The 16,834-nt window shown below is 44.3% G+C and overlaps 1 protein-coding gene across 4 annotated transcripts in view; it reads right to left on the minus strand.

Annotated features, from left to right (window-relative positions):
* The window catches only part of Snx19 (sorting nexin 19), a 43,504-nt gene extending 27,980 nt beyond the window's left edge, over window positions 1-15,524 (minus strand). For 2 of the 4 annotated variants that reach the window (XM_013511227.1, XM_005378570.2), the window contains exons 1-8: window positions 13,344-15,196; window positions 10,402-10,540; window positions 9,027-9,127; window positions 8,792-8,911; window positions 6,811-6,941; window positions 5,502-5,598; window positions 4,850-5,018; window positions 2,370-2,499 (exon numbers count right to left, since the gene is read on the minus strand). In XM_013511227.1, coding sequence (XP_013366681.1) covers window positions 2,370-2,499; window positions 4,850-5,018; window positions 5,502-5,598; window positions 6,811-6,941; window positions 8,792-8,911; window positions 9,027-9,127; window positions 10,402-10,540; window positions 13,344-15,026 — 2,570 coding nt within the window. In that variant the 5' untranslated portion in view covers window positions 15,027-15,196. Of the gene's footprint in view, window positions 1-2,369; window positions 2,500-4,849; window positions 5,019-5,501; window positions 5,599-6,810; window positions 6,942-8,791; window positions 8,912-9,026; window positions 9,128-10,401; window positions 10,541-13,343 lie in introns of all 4 variants that reach the window. The other 2 variants (XM_005378571.2, XM_005378572.2) reach the window with 2 other exon arrangements.
* Window positions 15,525-16,834: the final 1,310 nt, after the last annotated feature.

Here is a 16,834-nt window from a genome sequence, read left to right on the forward strand (position 1 = left end):
CTCATGTAGGACATTGTTGTGGGATCCAGGCCCTCAGCTGGATTCCTTGGTCTTAGTGTGTGGACAGATTTCCTGCACTCTTTTGTATACTGTTCTTGGGTGACTTATAAATAATCATATTAAGTATGTGTCCTGTATTATATTGTTCCCCTTGCAAAATAAGCCCCAAACTGCCACACTAAGAAAAGAAATGTTTATATCTTTATCAAATATTTAATGAATCTGTATCTGCCTTGTATAATTTGCTGAGGACATATGCTAGTTGTGGTCCTTAAAAGACTAAGTCTAGGACAGGGTTTTTGAGTCCTGGTACCGAGACATTTTGGGTACGATATTTTATGACTGTTTGGGGGAGGGGGCAGAGTTGTCCTGGGTGGCAGAAGACAGTAGGCAGCACCTTCCCTCTGTGCACCAGATGCCACTGGGAATCCCCTCTCCTCTTCCCAGCTATGACACCAGAGTTTCTTCAGATATTGCCAAAAGTCACCAGAGGGGTAAAGGTGCCCACTAGTTGAGAACCACTAGTGTGGGGAAGTAGACAATTTATACAATACCTGTGAGATAAGTGTTACTACCAAAACTTTGGGAGCAGAGAAGAAGGTTCCTTAATCTTAGGAAAGTGGGAGAGGATACCATAGAAAATTTTATAGAATAAATGACTTTTCATGCTCAGTATCTGAAAAATATTTAGTATTAGGTTAAACACATGAAAACAGGGACAATTAGGGTCCTAGCAGGGGAGCAGGAAAAGAGTGAGGAAAGAAAGTTCATTCAGGCAGAGACAAGGAGATGAACAAAGGCCTGGAGGAAAAAGACCACAGAATATTCAGGCAATGAAGGATACTTTGCAAGGGGAGGACAGAAATAAGACAGGGGCCAGATCATGCTAAGTAAGAAAGGAACTTAAACTTTAATATAAAGAAGCAAATATATATTTTAAACTTTTTGTGCTCAAGATTAAACCCAGGGCTTTGTGTATGGTACATATGAGCTCTATCACTGAACTGCACCTCAGGCTCCAACTATATATTTAAAACATAGCGAGCCCTTTCACAAACAAAACCTCACCTTAGTCCACAGTACTCTAAACTGATCAAAGCAAACTGCTCTGTCTGGATCATGGCCCACTCAGTGTCCCCCAGTTTCTAAGACAGCTCCTTGAAGCATACCTGGGAGAACCTTAGAACTCTGGGACATGGGCTGGAAAAAGCACTGCTGCAGGCAACACAGCACCACTGGAAAATCTGGGTACAGAATTTGTTTTTCAGAAAAAGCTCCCTAGTGGCAGAGATGAATATGGAGAAGGGACAACAGGGAAAGCCGCAAGGCACAGAGATCAGTCAGCATTCACACCTGGGTTTCACTTGGGGAAAATTCACAGGGAAAAGCACACTGGCTTTGGGGTCATGCAAATCCAGTTTAAAATTCCTTGTGTGTTAGGTGGACCTTGGGCACATCATTTGCTAAACTCTATTTTCTTATTCTGTAAAATGGGGCTGCCTACATCACTTCGATCAGTACAAAAAGTATGGAAGCTGAGGGCAAGTACTGGGTCCTGGCAGAGAGGCACTCAGCAAACACAAATGTGTCTCTTTCACTGAGTCTCTTTATGACTCAGTGGAACAGACTGCTAATGGAGTTTCTAGTTGGTATAGAATAGATAACAGAGTTGTTTTATAAAAAGATTTTTTTGAGTGACTTCTATGTTCTCTGGAGTGAACCACACACTACAGAGAGGTCAGTATTTGCCTTCTTACTTTGGGATCTGCCAGGATGTCTTGTAAGACAGAGATCTACAAGAGTATATAAAACTTAAGCACTCCATGTGTCTCTGGCTCAGAAACAGTGTCTCTATTCTTTTTTAGTTTAGTGAATCCTATATCCGTTCTGTGGTTGGGATGTCAGCAGTTAAAAACTTGATCTGTATATAAATCTTCCAGATCAAGTTGTGTTGGAATCACAAAGCTTGGATTATACAAGCCAAGTTGCAAATCCAAGTTTCCCTCTATGCTTTCCCATCTTATATCACTAAGAACTTCTTCATTTGTGAATATTTATACCTCTCTTGGAGAAAATAATCTGTTTTCTCTTGTCGTTCTCTGTTTATCATCACAGTGGTAATATACTGTCAGTTAAGAGAAATATTCCCTATAGCAGGATGAACAGTACAGGGCCTTGGGACATAACTGGGTGGAGAATTAGTCCCAGAGCAGGCAGAGTTCAGCTGAAGCACTTGAAGGTCACAAGAAGTGTCTGTAACTAAGTATACTATGCCAGAAGTCTCATAGAGAGACTTCTCACAGAGCCACACCATGTCCCACCTCTGAACAGCTTGAGCAGCAATGACGTGACGATCTCAGCAGGCTTACCTCTGGACAAGGGTTCCAAAGACAAGACGAAGACATTTCTGCATGTTTTCAGTACATAGCCATTTCCACTGCTGCATTAAGAGCAGGAGGATTAGATCCAGGGCTGTGTCAGCTAACTCTGTCTCTGTTCCTAGGGGACAAAAAGCATCACAGGTAACTCAGGAGAAAGCCCCATGTGAAGAGCGTCCTTCAGGGCCCTGGGTGGAAGCTGAGAGACCTGGGTGGTCTCTTCCATCTTAGTGTGGGTCATCATATACTTTTATAATTCCTCTGCACTGAAATCGGGAGATATGTACTTGTATCTTAGAAGTACAGTGATTGGCTCTGCAGGTCTTCACAATTCGTTTGTTTATGTCCCCGTACTGTTCCCTAGTGTCTTTTAAAAAGATTTTACATATAATTATTTTATTTACCTAGCTTCTATTTCTCTTCTACTTCCCCAGCATGCTGAATTCATTCTGTTCCAAGTAAGAGCTCACAACTGATGACTAACTGGAACTGGCAAGGCTTTGTCCCTCCACCCTTGCCTTCCACTCGCCCCCATACTGTATCACGGAAATGTTGTGGGCAGATGTGGGAAAGATTTGGGCTACATTCTCCTGTGAAACCATCTCCATTACACATACCCGTGGGGTTGAGACTCAAGAGGCTGAAGCTTGATTCTGAGATAACATGTGGTTCAAGGAAAAGCACCACACCTCTGAAAAAATGCCATGGCATTTACTGGTTTTGTCCCTGTTTTGAAGATCTGAAGGGCCATAAATAAGCTCATTTTCATGCTAAGCTGGAGTTTCTTGAACATGTGTGTTCTATGGACAGAAGCATCTATTCTTTAAACTTGTGCCACATTGGCTGGATGTGTCCATTTCACTTCTGATTTGCTTCCCTGGAAACTTCCCCAGGAGTATATAATATTCCACAATGATTCTAAGATGCCTGGTCTTACTGCTGTGTTTAATATTATAACTAAACAACATCTCTGTTAGTCCAAGTCTCATGGGTGTTCTCTCATCCAGTTTGCCCAAGTTTTCATCCTTTAGAACAAGACTGCCTTCTGATCTGCATGGATGTGCTAGAAATGAATTCCACTTCCCTCTAAACAGATCTAAAGCATATTTCCTCTACTTATACTGTATCCAAGGGTCTTGGGAGCTGATGAACTGCTTTCTTCATATTTGCTCAAAGATGGGCTGTCCTGCTCCTTGAGAAATAGCATCCTCCTCATTGCAATTATTTCCTCAGGTTAAGCATTTGCCTGAAGCTGCCACCATGTGGCAACATTTAGTCATAGCAGTAAAAAAAAAAAATCAGAAAGTAAAGTACAGCTAAGTTGTCTTTAAGCAAATTTCTTTCATAGGAGCACTCTGAATCTTTCAGGCTAGAAGAAAGAAAGGCTTAGGCATAAACTCTCCCTTTAGAGATACGATACTTAAAATTTGTAGTTTTGATTTGGTGTGGAATATTATTTTGGTCATTCTTGTTATTTATGATGAGTTCTGTGATGCTTTTTCTGTCATACCACCTGCTTTATGTGGCTAGTGAGATGCACCTACAAACCCTACCTGTCATGTAATTAAATTGAGGCCAAAGAGCGGAGGTCAGATGATCTGTTCGTAGGCCCCAAGAGACAACAGTGAAGTTGGCTTTTCTTGTTGATGTAGCCTTTTATTTCCAACAGAGGTCTCTGTCTTGGTGGAATCCAAGACTTTTCCTCTTTGACATTTTAGTTCAGCAATCATACTAATTAATATCTAGGGCTCTGAAGTTTTCTGCTGTAGAATACATGTGCCCTTGCTCTCCTGGGAAGCAAACCTGCCGTGCTTCAAGTGCTTACAAGTGGAAAGCAGAATCTGCACTCCTTCCCTCTCCCTGCTCTACTCAGAAGAATGAGGATGGATATCATCTGCCACAGTACAAACTAAAGCAGCGGGAATAGATCCGGGAAGAAGATACATTCTACTTTGAACATGTGTCTCCGTTGCTCTACAGTATCCAACAGACAGGTCTCATTGGTACATATGTGAGAGTAGAAGCCCACAGTGTGGATGGAATTAGCCAGGGAGAACGTGCAAAGAACAAGCAGAGAGCCAAAAGTGAACCTCCACAAGGCTGATAAGGAAAAACAGTGGAGCATGAAGGGGCCACAAAAGACACGAAGAACACCAGGAAACTGGTGTCACAGACAGCGAGGAAAGAAGTTTCCAGCTCCAGACAGTAACGTCATATGTCAAAGTCTGCCAAAATGTCTTACACAAGACACTGGCATTACATGCATGGATCTGTTCCTGCTGGGTAAGAACTACCGGTGCCTGTGGCCTGCTCTGCCGCTTGAGCTGGCGGCGGGGACCATGTCCTCCTCATCTCTGGCCCAGCACCTCTCATGCTGGAGTTCAGCACATGGTCACTCAGCTGAACACAACAGCAATTAAAGCTCCAAAGGCCAGCTCTCCCAAGTCCTTGGCCCCCTCCTTCCTACTTACCTAGATCACTGCTGCCTGGGTCTTGGGCGGGCACTGCTGCGCCTGACAAGCACCTGTCCACATATCCCTTGAGGAATGGTTCTGGGACTTTTGTTGGCTGCATTTCCAGTAATTTTGTCTGCTTTTTAATAAAGGATTCCATTCCAGACATGGACAAGATCTCTGATTCCTAAGGAAATAGCCAGTGGCACATCACATAAAGAAAGCAGGAAGTAAAGAGAGAGCATGGCACTCTAGGTCTCCCCATATCTCACTTGCAAAAGAACTGTGGGCACAGAACCTACTGAATGAGACTACTTCAGGGAAGTTTCTCTTTACCTAAGTTGCAAATCAAACAAACTTGCCATAGCACAATCACTTCTGAACAACTCTTGGTCTTGGTTCTCTTCCAGAAATGGATTGCTCTTCCTGTCACTCATTATCCCACATCTGCTACCCTTATGAAGCCAACTTGACAACTCAAGACTGGTAGAAACTCAAAATCACTCAAAGAAAACATGTTTAACATAAAAATTTGAGACCTAGATGTTAAGGTTTTTGGCAGGACACCAAGTCCCTTCTGACTGTGAAGACTATTTTGACCTTGTATCACTGCAGGATCAATATGCCACTTCTTAACCCTTGTCGTTCTCTGGGCTGCTTGGGTTCTTACCGTCGTGCTTTCCTGGAGACAATAGAGAATCCTGTCGTGTGTTTTTGTCATAGTCAGTGCTGGGGCAATTTTGCTGGATGGGAACCTCAATCTGGACCTGGTATAGAAACAAATGGCAGAAACAGTGTAATTCATGGTTTTGGTCCTTGTACAAAAGCTTGGAAGTACTGACAATACATCAAAGCAAGAACACTCATATTTATTCTTGGGTCCTGACTGTGCTGAGTTGCCAGGAAAGATTGAAATCCTCTGAACAAGGTATATTGTGGCAGATCTTCACAGACAGAGTGCCACTCTTATAGTACGCTCTTATATCTTCAACGTATTCATAAAATGGTTTTTGCTAATAAAATAGGAACCAGTTTGTCATGGTCAAATTCTCATAGGCTAGAAAAGTGGCAAGTACATACTCTGCATGTCAAAAATCTGTTGAAGATTACATAAATGGCATAGACTAAAGATTTCTGTTAGTTGTTGGTACCCGTCTAGGACAACCATTTGTTCTCCTGTGTTCTACATAAAACTGCAGAAAGAATTGCCAGAGATAAAAAAAAGTTTCAAGAATCAAAAGATTCAACAGCACAGGTATCATGGCCATCTTTTAAAACCTTGGTGTAATTTAAAAAGACTAAGCACGGTGAGTCTGGTATTGCTGGCCCTTAACAAGGACAGAGACACAGATCAACAAGGACAATCAGGGCCCCACCGTTCTCTCTCTCTGCTTCTTCATAATGATCCAGATTCACAAGGAATTTCCAGTCAGGCTAAGTGTGGTGCCCCTGCTCTCCACATGTTGGTGTGGAGAGCTGCCAAGGAACAGCTGGAGCCTCAGTGCAGGGAAGAGCAGCAGCAGTCTCACAGTTACTAAAATAGGCTCTGTAGGTTTCCATTCTAGCCCTTTCCTGTTTATTGCTAGTACATGCAATTTCTGAGCCAAGAGTTCCAGAAATGATGGCAAACAGAGAAGTTTTAAGCCTTAATTCTTAATAGGAAAGAAACGTCTCAATTTCCAAGGGATACAGAAAAGAGAACATCCATATTCTAGAGTTTTCCTTCTTGTCACAACTCTGTGGTCACCTGGGGGCCCGGGTCCCATGGTAAGAGCAAGCATTTAGCAGCACTGCCCTGTAGCAGTCTGGCTCCTCTGGTTGAGCATCAAGGAGCCCAGGGGTTCACTCATCTACAAGCAGGTAGATCAGACCTCTCTACTCTCTTTCTCAGCCTGCAAACAGAAGTGAGCTTTGGCTCAGGTTTGGGGATCAACCTGAGAACTGGGGAAAGATTTCTGGGTCACTGGAGGACTTCTCACTTGCCAGCCTTCTTGCTTTCTGTCTGTGGCTTGCTTTCGTTCTCAGCCTCACTCAGCTCCTCCGTGGGGCTCTGGGGCTCAGAGCGAGGAAACGCTGTCTTCAATGTGTCTACAATGGCACTCACCACCATCTGCAGGGGCAGAAGTGCGGGGTCAGTAAGTGCACTCAGTCCCCAGAAGGAAAGCACCAACCTGCAAAGCAATCATCTCACTGTGCTTTATGCAACAAGACAAGCAGGGAGCCAGGCCATCAAGCACAGCCTTATCCATCAGCAAGGTCAAACAGCTGTCAATGACAACAGTCCTCCCTTTCTCTATGGCTATAAAAATCTTCTTGTTACAGAGTAAGACGAACAATGCCATGGAAAAAGGAGCCAAAACAAATTATGAAATAAGTAAAAACCAACCTGGGTGTTTTGTAGGCTGGTGAATGGTTTTCATGTTCAGTTCTTTTCCTTTTTACATAAAAAGGTGATTTCTCGTCATGGAGCAAAGAACTGTTTTTTTCTAGTCAAGTCAAATAATTTCTTTAGGTACAAAAAATAAATTTCACTCAGATCAAAATTAAGGTACTTTGGAGTTAATATAAACTTCGGTACTCGTAAGAGAATGGTCTCTGTTTCTCAAAATGGGAAAATAGCACACAGACATTTGCTTAAAAAAGAAAATATACAAATAAAATCCTTAACTATCAAGAAACAGAAGGAAGCCCTTCCTTTTTTGGGGCCTCTTCCTATGAACACTGCTGGCAGAGAGCTGCACCAAGTCTCTTCTCCCTTGTTCAATGACAGGCTCCCCCAGGAAGTATGATTAGCACATGTAAGACAACGCTGAATGTCATCAAGACCACTGGGAACACCAGGGAGAACAAACTAGGGAAGACACATAGGACTGCATCAACTTGCTCTCTAGGGTCAAGAGCTGTAGTCTGTGGGAGAGTCCAAATGTGGCCCATTTACTTCTGCATCACAGGCACCTAGCACGGTGCCTTAATTCTTAATAGGAAAGAAACATCTCAATTTCCAAGGCACCTAGCACGGTGCCTGCCTCAAAACAGGCATCCAGTAGGGAGACGCTGAAAGAATCAGTGAGAGAACCATCTATGTGGAACTCTGCCGATCTCTTTCTAGTGTTTGTTTTTTCCCATTGCAGCAGAAGTCCCCTGACAGCTGTCCCATGCAGTAGAAGTCCCCTGACATCTGTCCCATGCAGTGGAAGTCCCCTGACATCTGCCCCATGCAGTGGATGTCTCCTGACATCTGTCCCATGCAGTGGATGTCCCTTGACACCTGTCCTATGCAATGGAAGTCCCCTGATGTCTGTCCTATGCAGTGGATGTCCCTTGACATCTGTCTTATGCAGTGGAAGTCCCCTGATATCTGTTCCATACAATGATGTCTCCTGACATCTGTTGTATGTAGTTCCATTTTACCTTGTCCCCCCAGCCCTAGATGAGAAGATGGAGGCCCCTCCTTTTGTGAATGTGCTCCACAGGTGTCCTAACACTGTCATAGGTGCTGACACACCTTTATGAAGAAGGTCCAGTTCTCTGCATTCTGTTCTCCAGCAGAGAATCATCACACCAATCTAAATCTTTTTAGTGTCCTGTCTGTGGGCTCTCCTTTCTGAGTGATCAATGCTGGGAATCATCTGTCCCTCTGAAAGGAATCCCCTGTCCATGAAGGTTCACATGTGCCCTTATACACTGCCACTAGAAGGACAATGTCAGAATTCCTCAAGGAGAGGAGACATGTGTACACTTACAGGGTTAGGGTACTGTGAACTAACAGCTGCTCACTGGGATTTAGCAAGTTGAAGATCCAACCAGTATTTTGCAAAAGGTCTTAAAAGTTCTAGCACATGTTCTGTTGAGTGCTCCCATGTTCTAGCTCCCTTATTTTCCAAGCCCAAACTCAACTCCAACAAACACACCACAATTACAGCAAGAGGCAAAGCTGTGCAGTGGCCTCCCTCCGGGTACCTTGTCTATTCTAGAGACCATGAACGGCTTCTTGACAAAGGCAATGCGAGCATCCGTGTTCAGAGCAAGGAACTCCTGCATCTCCTCACTGTTAGCGATCTCAGGAATGGCACAGAGTTGCTGCGAGAGTAAGACAAGAGGATTTTAAAGGGAAATTTCAGTCCCCAGATCTCTCCACTTTATCTGGGGTATGTGCAGGTCAGAATGAGAACAAAGCTGGAAGGAAGATGCTGACCTTCAGGAATGATTCCAGGAGGCTCTTCCGGGCTTCCACTCTGTCGCTGTCCATGTTTCCAAATGGAAGATCTGGAAAGAGCTTTTTTGGACCCTTTACATCTTTAAAACAAAACAAAGTTCATGCATTAAACATTCACAAAGAACTTCTTCATAAAAAATATAAAGAAAACAATTATTGAATATATTTCACTGGGATTTTTCATTTATTTAACTTTAGGAATTCCAAATATACCTGTAGGGATACAATAAACACAATGCACTCCCATTACTGTTAAGAGAAGCATAACCATGGCTAAAAGTGAGGGCTCTGAAGTCCAGTGGCCCAAGTTCTAAGCTCTACTGTAATAATGACCTTTCTGCAACTTCACTTATTTTCTGTAAAAAGGGGATAATGATACTGTGGTTCCCTGAAAATAAGGCCTAGCCAGAATATAATCAGTCAAGAAAACTAGAGACCAAAAATGCCAGCCTCAGTCAGCCTCTCCTTGCCTTACCTGTCATCATTCTTGCTCAGTGGCTACTCTGTAAGGCAAGTTAAGCAAGAACAGGCTGACTGGGTTTGGCATTTTTGATCTCTAGTTTTCATGGCTGATTATTTTCTGGGTAGGTCTTATTTTTGAGGAGAAAGGGTAGCACATGTCTCATAGGTTGTTACCAGGATTAAACAAGCAGGCTGGGGATTTAGCTCAGCGGCAAAGTGTCTACCTGGCAAGTGCAAGGTTGTGAGTTCAATTCCTGGTACCGGAAGAAAAACAAACAACAACAACAACAAAGGATTAAACAAACTAGCAGGTGTAAAGTACTTAGGAGAGAACCTGTTATGAACAGGCTCACCTCACTATTAGGTGTTATATTAAGATATTAAATGTATAATACATGCCCAACCTACTAAAATGTGTATTTGGGTGATCAGCATTTTTTCAAAACAAAGCAGCCAGTTATTAGCTTATTCTTAACATTAAATTTATTACATTCTCTTTATTTTTTCTGTGCTGTGAATTTCTGGTTATTAAAGGAAAGTGATGAAGATTTCTAGATAACATTGTAATATTTAAGAATGACCAATCTACAGTTCTGAAAAAGTTAATTTAACTGCTTACACTGTCTCATGGATACAGGTAGAAATGTGAATTTTAAACTTAAACTAGGCAGGGCTCCAGAACAAAGGATGACCTCAGAACAAAGGGTGACCTCTGATGACAGGATCACAGCTGTCCATCACTAACCCTCAAAACTTCTAAGCAAGACTTGGGGAAGAGAGAACCCCAGTTCTGCATTCCCTTCCCCACAAACTCCATCAAACATTCCAGTCAGAGTGGTGACAGCTGAGAAGCAAACAGGGAGTGTAGTGCCAGGGCAGGGCAGATACTGACTTTTGATGAACTTCCGTAGATCTGGTTTCTCCTCCAGGCGGGTCTGCAGGTTCAAGAACTCCCGGTAGCGGCGGTTTACAGTGTGGTAGGCCAGTTGCTGCAGGCCACTGCTGCTCTCACTGTTAAGGGCTGTCTCGTACTGTTGAAGGAACAGAATTATTGACCGAATGAGCCAGGTCTAGGAATTCTTCTACTCTGGCTTTAACGACTACTTGCTCAACCGTACACAATAACAGCAGAGTGGAGATAAAGGGAGCGAGATGATGTTCCTGCCCTCTTGCAGAACCTGCTACATCTGAGTGGAATAACTCAAACTCTAAAGGCAGCCGACTTAAACAATCAGATATGCTTTCTGATACACTTGCCCTAAAATGAGTTTCACTGCTCCTATTTCTTCCATCCAAAAGCTCCCTCCCCCAGAGACGTAGCTTTATTTATAAAAACAGCTGTATCACTCTTCTTTAATCTCTAAGATCGAGAGTAAAACAGAAGGCATATCACCTATAAAAAAGACTACATTTCTACCACCTTGAAATTACAGGCTGGACCTTCTAAAAGGAAAAGCATTTTGCCATTAACTCAACCAGTGATGATATCTACTAAAAGTAGGAAGAGCAAACAATTTGAAACAGCAGATGGGCAGAAGTCATTTGTTTGCCTGGAATGAATTAAAGGGCATGTATTTTTGTTTTGCTTTGGGCAGATTAATCTTCCTAATTGTTATGCTTAAAAGTAAACTGTAAGTTTTTCCTAAGTATAGGGTACATAATATTTGTATCACTGGAAGTCACATGACTGGAGATGTTGTACAGCGTCCGAGTCTGCCGCCTCCACAGGCTTGGAGCACTGGTAGTGGGAAAGATGACTTGTACTGTCTGTTCCTGGAGAAGTGAGCAGTCTGGACATATGCAAGGGGAGGCTCAGTACAGGGGAAGTAGCTCAGATACAATGAAAGGCTGTGTGAGAATTATATATCTGCTTACTATTATTAGGAGTAGTTTCCTGTTATTGATTGGCAGAGGTATTGTACTATGGCCAGAGATGGAAACAATTATCTCCTTGTTGGCTGGACTTCAGGCTGGTGTATTAAAATTTTCCAGAGGTAGAGAGAGAGATGTATTCACAATGAGCTGAGGAGGGCTAAGGAGTTTTTCAGACTAGTAAGGAAGGGAAAGACAGACAGGTGGAATCTGGGGGTGGGGGACTCTCAAACTTGGAGAACTTGACAGTTATGACGCTTTCTATGGGTTATTCTGCTCCTTGAGAGTGAATACTTAATTCTCATGTGTTAACTTCCATCATATAAACTGAAGACTCTTTTACTATGAGAAAGTGTAATAATATCAGTATGTAATTTAGAACCATGCCCATATAAAAATCTAAACCCAATGTCAAACTATGCACAACTGGATACATGATTTTGTTATCTATTTTTCATTTACCTTTTTCTTTTTATTAGTATATGTTGGTAGTATTAATGTGATTACATTCATTCTGGGGAGTTGGTACATGTATGTAACACATCTTAATTCCGTTTTTTACTCCCCTCCCCCAATCCCTTGGTGCCCTTACCCTTTGCAAAAAAAATCTATCTCACTGTTTCTTATAATCCACCTTTTATTTTGCTCTTTATTTATATTTTGGGTTTCTCATGATATCATAACGTTATGTGAGATAAATCAGATACATTTCACTCTTTGCTAATGCCAACTTTAAGTAGATAGTGGCTGGTGTCAAAATCTGCAGTAAAAAAGTAACAGATAGAAGGAAAAAGACTATAATTTAAAATTTATCAACTTAATTTTTTTACTAATGAGGAGGAAAAACTGTCATTTAATACAATGTTGGAATATGTTACAAATAGAAGATGAAATAACCAGAAGCCAACACTTACATGTGAGAAAGTTGTAGGTCATCCAGAGTTAGAAGAACAAAAAGGGAGGCAAATGCTAATAAAGATATACCTGTCCTTTGAGGCTAGCCTGAGTTATTCATGACCAGATATCTGTACTTCTAAAATTTACCTATCTTATAAGGAATGACTGTGTGCTGCGTGTGTGTGTGTGTGTGTGTGTGTGTGTATGCATGCGTGCGCATGTGTGCATGTGAGTACAGGTGTTTCTAATTATTTCTATTGCCTTGAAAATGTCACAATGTTCCTTTTTAAAATGTTAGGTCATGTTGCAGCAGATTAGGGAAGGCATTCTCTCTTTTAACTCGATTGGGATTTTCCCAGAAGGAATGCAGTACCCACACCTGTGGCCATGTTTGGATTCAGAATGAAAGAAATTCAAGGGGAAGCCAATTAAAATCCAATAGTGTCTTGCCCAGGAATCCTCTTACCAAAATTGTTCCCTCCTAGTTTCTTTTGTTCTTTTAAAAAATACTAAAATCTTCCATGTCTTGGGAAGGTTTGTCTTTGTCTTGGGAAGGTTTCACATGGTAGAGTAAGTTCCTTATTCCTAGAGAGATGTAAGCACAAATTTGGGAACCGCTTGGCAGAGAAGCTATGGAAAGGGCTGGTTAGATTAGAGCAGCAAATCCTTCAAACTGCCCTCCATACTACCTCCATGTTCTATTTTTAAAAAATATATAGAATCTTCAGTCTTTGAAATTCTCATTTAGAATCTGTCAGTCTGTCAGAATTAGTATATAGTACTTAAAAAGCAGCCCAAGCAATTATGAAATATAGCCAGGTTTAGGAACCATTAAAAGCTACCACCATCAGTATTCTAACAATTCTGAGCTTCTAGGATTGCTTGTGTGGGTAAAGAGTAAAAGTCCACTCTGCTTTACAAATTAATTAGCTTCAGCCCATTCACTCACACATGTTCACAATTATACAGAGCACAGTAAGAGCTGTCTCCCCTGAGAACATTGGCTTCCAGTGCTCCATCCCATTCCCAGCCCAGAGTGGGTGCTCACAACTCTAATCTGCTTACCTTCACAGTATAGAGTGTGTATGGGTGGAATCCAGTGCCACTGTGCTCTCGGGCGGTAATGGTGCCAGTAATACGAAGGTTCTGGATGACAACTGGCCCATCTGGACTGCTCAGGGGCTCAAAGCTGAATGTGCCAGAGCCGAGAGGACCGGGTGGAGAGGAGGAAAGTGAAACCTGTGGTAAAGTAGGATCCAGGGAACTCACGCCATCAGTGAGATCCTTCTCTAAGCACGAGGGTCGTGTGGGGCCAGTCTTTTCTGGTTCTTCCAGCAAAGCTGTAAAAGAGGTGACATCCGGTTCTACCTCCTTGTCCACAGTGTCAATCTGGATTTCTGGGCAGGAGTTTGGCACAGACACCAGCAGACCTGACTCGGTTTCTATCCCTGGACCCTCCTCTGCTTCTCCTCCTTCAATCCCCTCGGATCCCTCATCATCCTTAGGCTCTAGAACCTGAGAATCTTCTAGGGTACACAGGTCATCCTGGATTCTGTCACAGAGGAAGTTGCCTGGGGTCATTAGCATGATAGTTTCTTTACTCAGTTCAGAGAGGGGAGACTCCAGCTCTGAGTCTTCACATAAGAACAAGGGGCCTCGAATATTTGGCTGTAGAAAATGAGATGAGCTGTTTCCTACTTTTCTTTCTTCAAGCATCCCATCCAAATCTGCCTCTAGAGCTTCATGGCCTTCTTCAATCTCAGGGGAGGGGCCTGCTTCACTGGAGTTCAGCACTGTGGCTGCTCCTGGAGAAGGGGCTCTCCCTTCTGGCAGACTCTCCACCTCAAGAATCAGTGGCAGAGATGTGGGCACTGAGGGCTGTTCCTGAGCATCAGGGGTGTAGAGTGGTTTAGCTGCTTGCACAGAATCATTTCTGGCCCTGGAAAAGATACCCACAAGGATAAGGTGTATGCAATCAGGATCTGACAGCTTGTTGATCAGCGGTAAGATTACATTGCAAGTAATGAGTTCGACCACTACATGGCGTCCAGTCCTAGTTTCCAAGTGGGGCTTGGGCACCAGACCTTGAAGCAATAAATTCACAATGCTACGTGTATATGTGACCTCAGCAGTAGGACTGTGCACAGCAGGATGTGGGGCAGTAGCCCGGCAGTACGCCTCCCAGAGCTGGGAGGGCTGAACTGGACCACTCAGCTTCCCTTCAGTGGCCTCCTTTGCCTGAATGTAGCTCTGCAGGTGACAACCACAGAGAGTCAGAACTCTCTGAGCAAGAGCACGGCTGTCCAGCATGCTCATCCTCCTCCGAAGCTCCTGTACCAACCCTTTCATGGCTGCCTCCATCTCTTCCTTAAAAGTTGAGTCCTGGCTCACTGAACCATACCAGGATACCACAAAATCGCGAATAATCATCTGGATAGTGCTGTCAATCTCCAGGTCCAGCTGTTTTTCTGCCTCAGGGCACGGAGTGCAAGTGGCCACTGGGATGAAACGTTCCAGGTGCAGCCGACCCGAAGCCCCCCCAATGATACTGGGGCCCAACCATCCTCCCAGCACTACGAACAAGGCACAGAGAAGGCAGAGAAGCCACACATTGACCAGAAGGTGGATGACCAGGAGCCAACCGAGCAAGACCCCCACAACCATCAGCTTCCGGCTACTCCACAGATTACTGAGGGGACAGGACTCTGCTAGGGTCTCCTGGGTCGGAGGCCCGGTCTCTGACTTCATGGCTGAAAGGAGTTGGGCTTCTCTATATGACAGTCCCTTTTCAATTTTACGTCAGTGGCAAGGAAGGGGGCGTGACCTGTGATGCAGACAGGAGGGAATCTGGGCTTCCGTGCAGAGATCCCACCGAGCAGGGCTAGTACAGGCACTACGAAGCGACGGGGGCAGTCCTGTTTCTCGGGCCGCCGTCACTACAGCCCTCCAGCTGCCGGTTCCAGCGGGGGAGACGCTGCCCCGGAGCGCAGCGCGGCGGCGTCCGGAGCGCCCGGCCCAGGGCCGCCCCGCGGGCTCGGAGGGCGGTGCTGACACACTACGCTCGCGGTCAGCGGCGGCCGGGGTCGGAGCGCACGTCGCCGGGGGCTGCGCGCCCAGCTGAGCCTGGACCGGACTCATTGGGGCCCCTGCCCATGGCCTCGGCCCGCGGCGACGCAGGTTCAGGCGGCCAGGCCGCCCTAACTCCCCAAGGCCTGCCGCCCGCGGTCCGCCAGGGACTGCTTCCGGGTCGCGGGTACGGGGCACGCTGGGAGGGCGGCCGAGAGTCAAGAGCGGCCCTGCTGGCGCCCTCTAGTGGCGAGTAGTCGTGGAGACGCCGTGAGCGCTGGGGTCTCTTAGCCTGAGCCTGTGCTTTCAAGGTCTGGCCTGGATTCCCAAAGTGCAGCCCAACTGAGTACGGCCTTGCAGCAAGATCTGCACACTCGGATTTCAGCTCCAGCACCTTTAGTGTACTCTAGCTCTAATTATTAAATGTGGTCTACCAGCGTCCCTTACAACTTGGACAAAGTGATCCAATTTATTTTAATCACACGGGGGCATGTTTTCTTTGGCCTGATAGATTTTAGCATTCACAAGCTCGCTCCAAGCACCCACCCCCATTCCCAGTTCACAGCCCATCTTACATGTTCTCAGCAGTGGCAAACTCCAAGTCATAAAGCATAGTACAGAGACAAATTTATTCCTGAGACTTCATAGACTGTATCGTAAAATCAGGTGTGAGGTTTGGGGTTATTTACTAACGTTACTACCTGAGCAGTCAAATACTTGGAGCATATGCTGTGCTCAGTCAGTGATGGGTAGCATGGAGGAATGGACGCTGTCCTTGTCTCCAACTCCCTGGAGCTAACTGGGGGAATGCGTGACAAGCACATCAAAGGATATTTAATAAAGCAAGCCTGTACAGGATATAGTAAAAGGCTAAAGCTTATAGGTATTCAGGAGAAGGAAGGATCATTGTGAGTTGCAGTGGTTACATGGACCCGATAGAAAAAGTAGCCTTTATTCTGTTCCTGAAGAATGAGGGTTTCTTTCTATCCATCTTTCTTTTTTCCTCTCTCCTCATAAATGCACAGGAAAGGAAGGCAGAGGTGGAGATGTGTTTTCACATAACTTGTAGTATATGTGGTTTGTTCTCCATATTTGATTGTTTTGAGGTTTAGGACTACACAAACAGCATCACCTATAGGAAGATTAAATGTCTGACAATAGAGCTGATAATGTGTACAAGCATTTGTGTCCTATGATGTGAAGCCAGCTTCTTTTCTCCCCCACCGTGGTCCTAGGAATTCTGTTTGCAATGCAGCAATTCTTTTCATATTAGCACAGTTGTTTGCATACAGCGGCTCCCAGTTGCCTGTCCTCAGCATACTCTATGCCTTTAGCAGCCTTTGTCATTATAGCACCCCATCATAGAGGGCTAAAGGAATTTTTGGGCAAATTCTACCTAAAAACTGTGCCAATGGCAAGCATATTGCAGCTTCTTCTGTCATCTCAGTTTCTACTCTTGGTTCGAAGATCTGTTTTTAATGCAAAATGAG

Source organism: Chinchilla lanigera, unplaced genomic scaffold (genome assembly GCF_000276665.1).
Source record: "Chinchilla lanigera isolate Chin_1 unplaced genomic scaffold, ChiLan1.0 scaffold00011, whole genome shotgun sequence".
NCBI classification, from domain to species: Eukaryota; Metazoa; Chordata; class Mammalia; order Rodentia; family Chinchillidae; genus Chinchilla; species Chinchilla lanigera.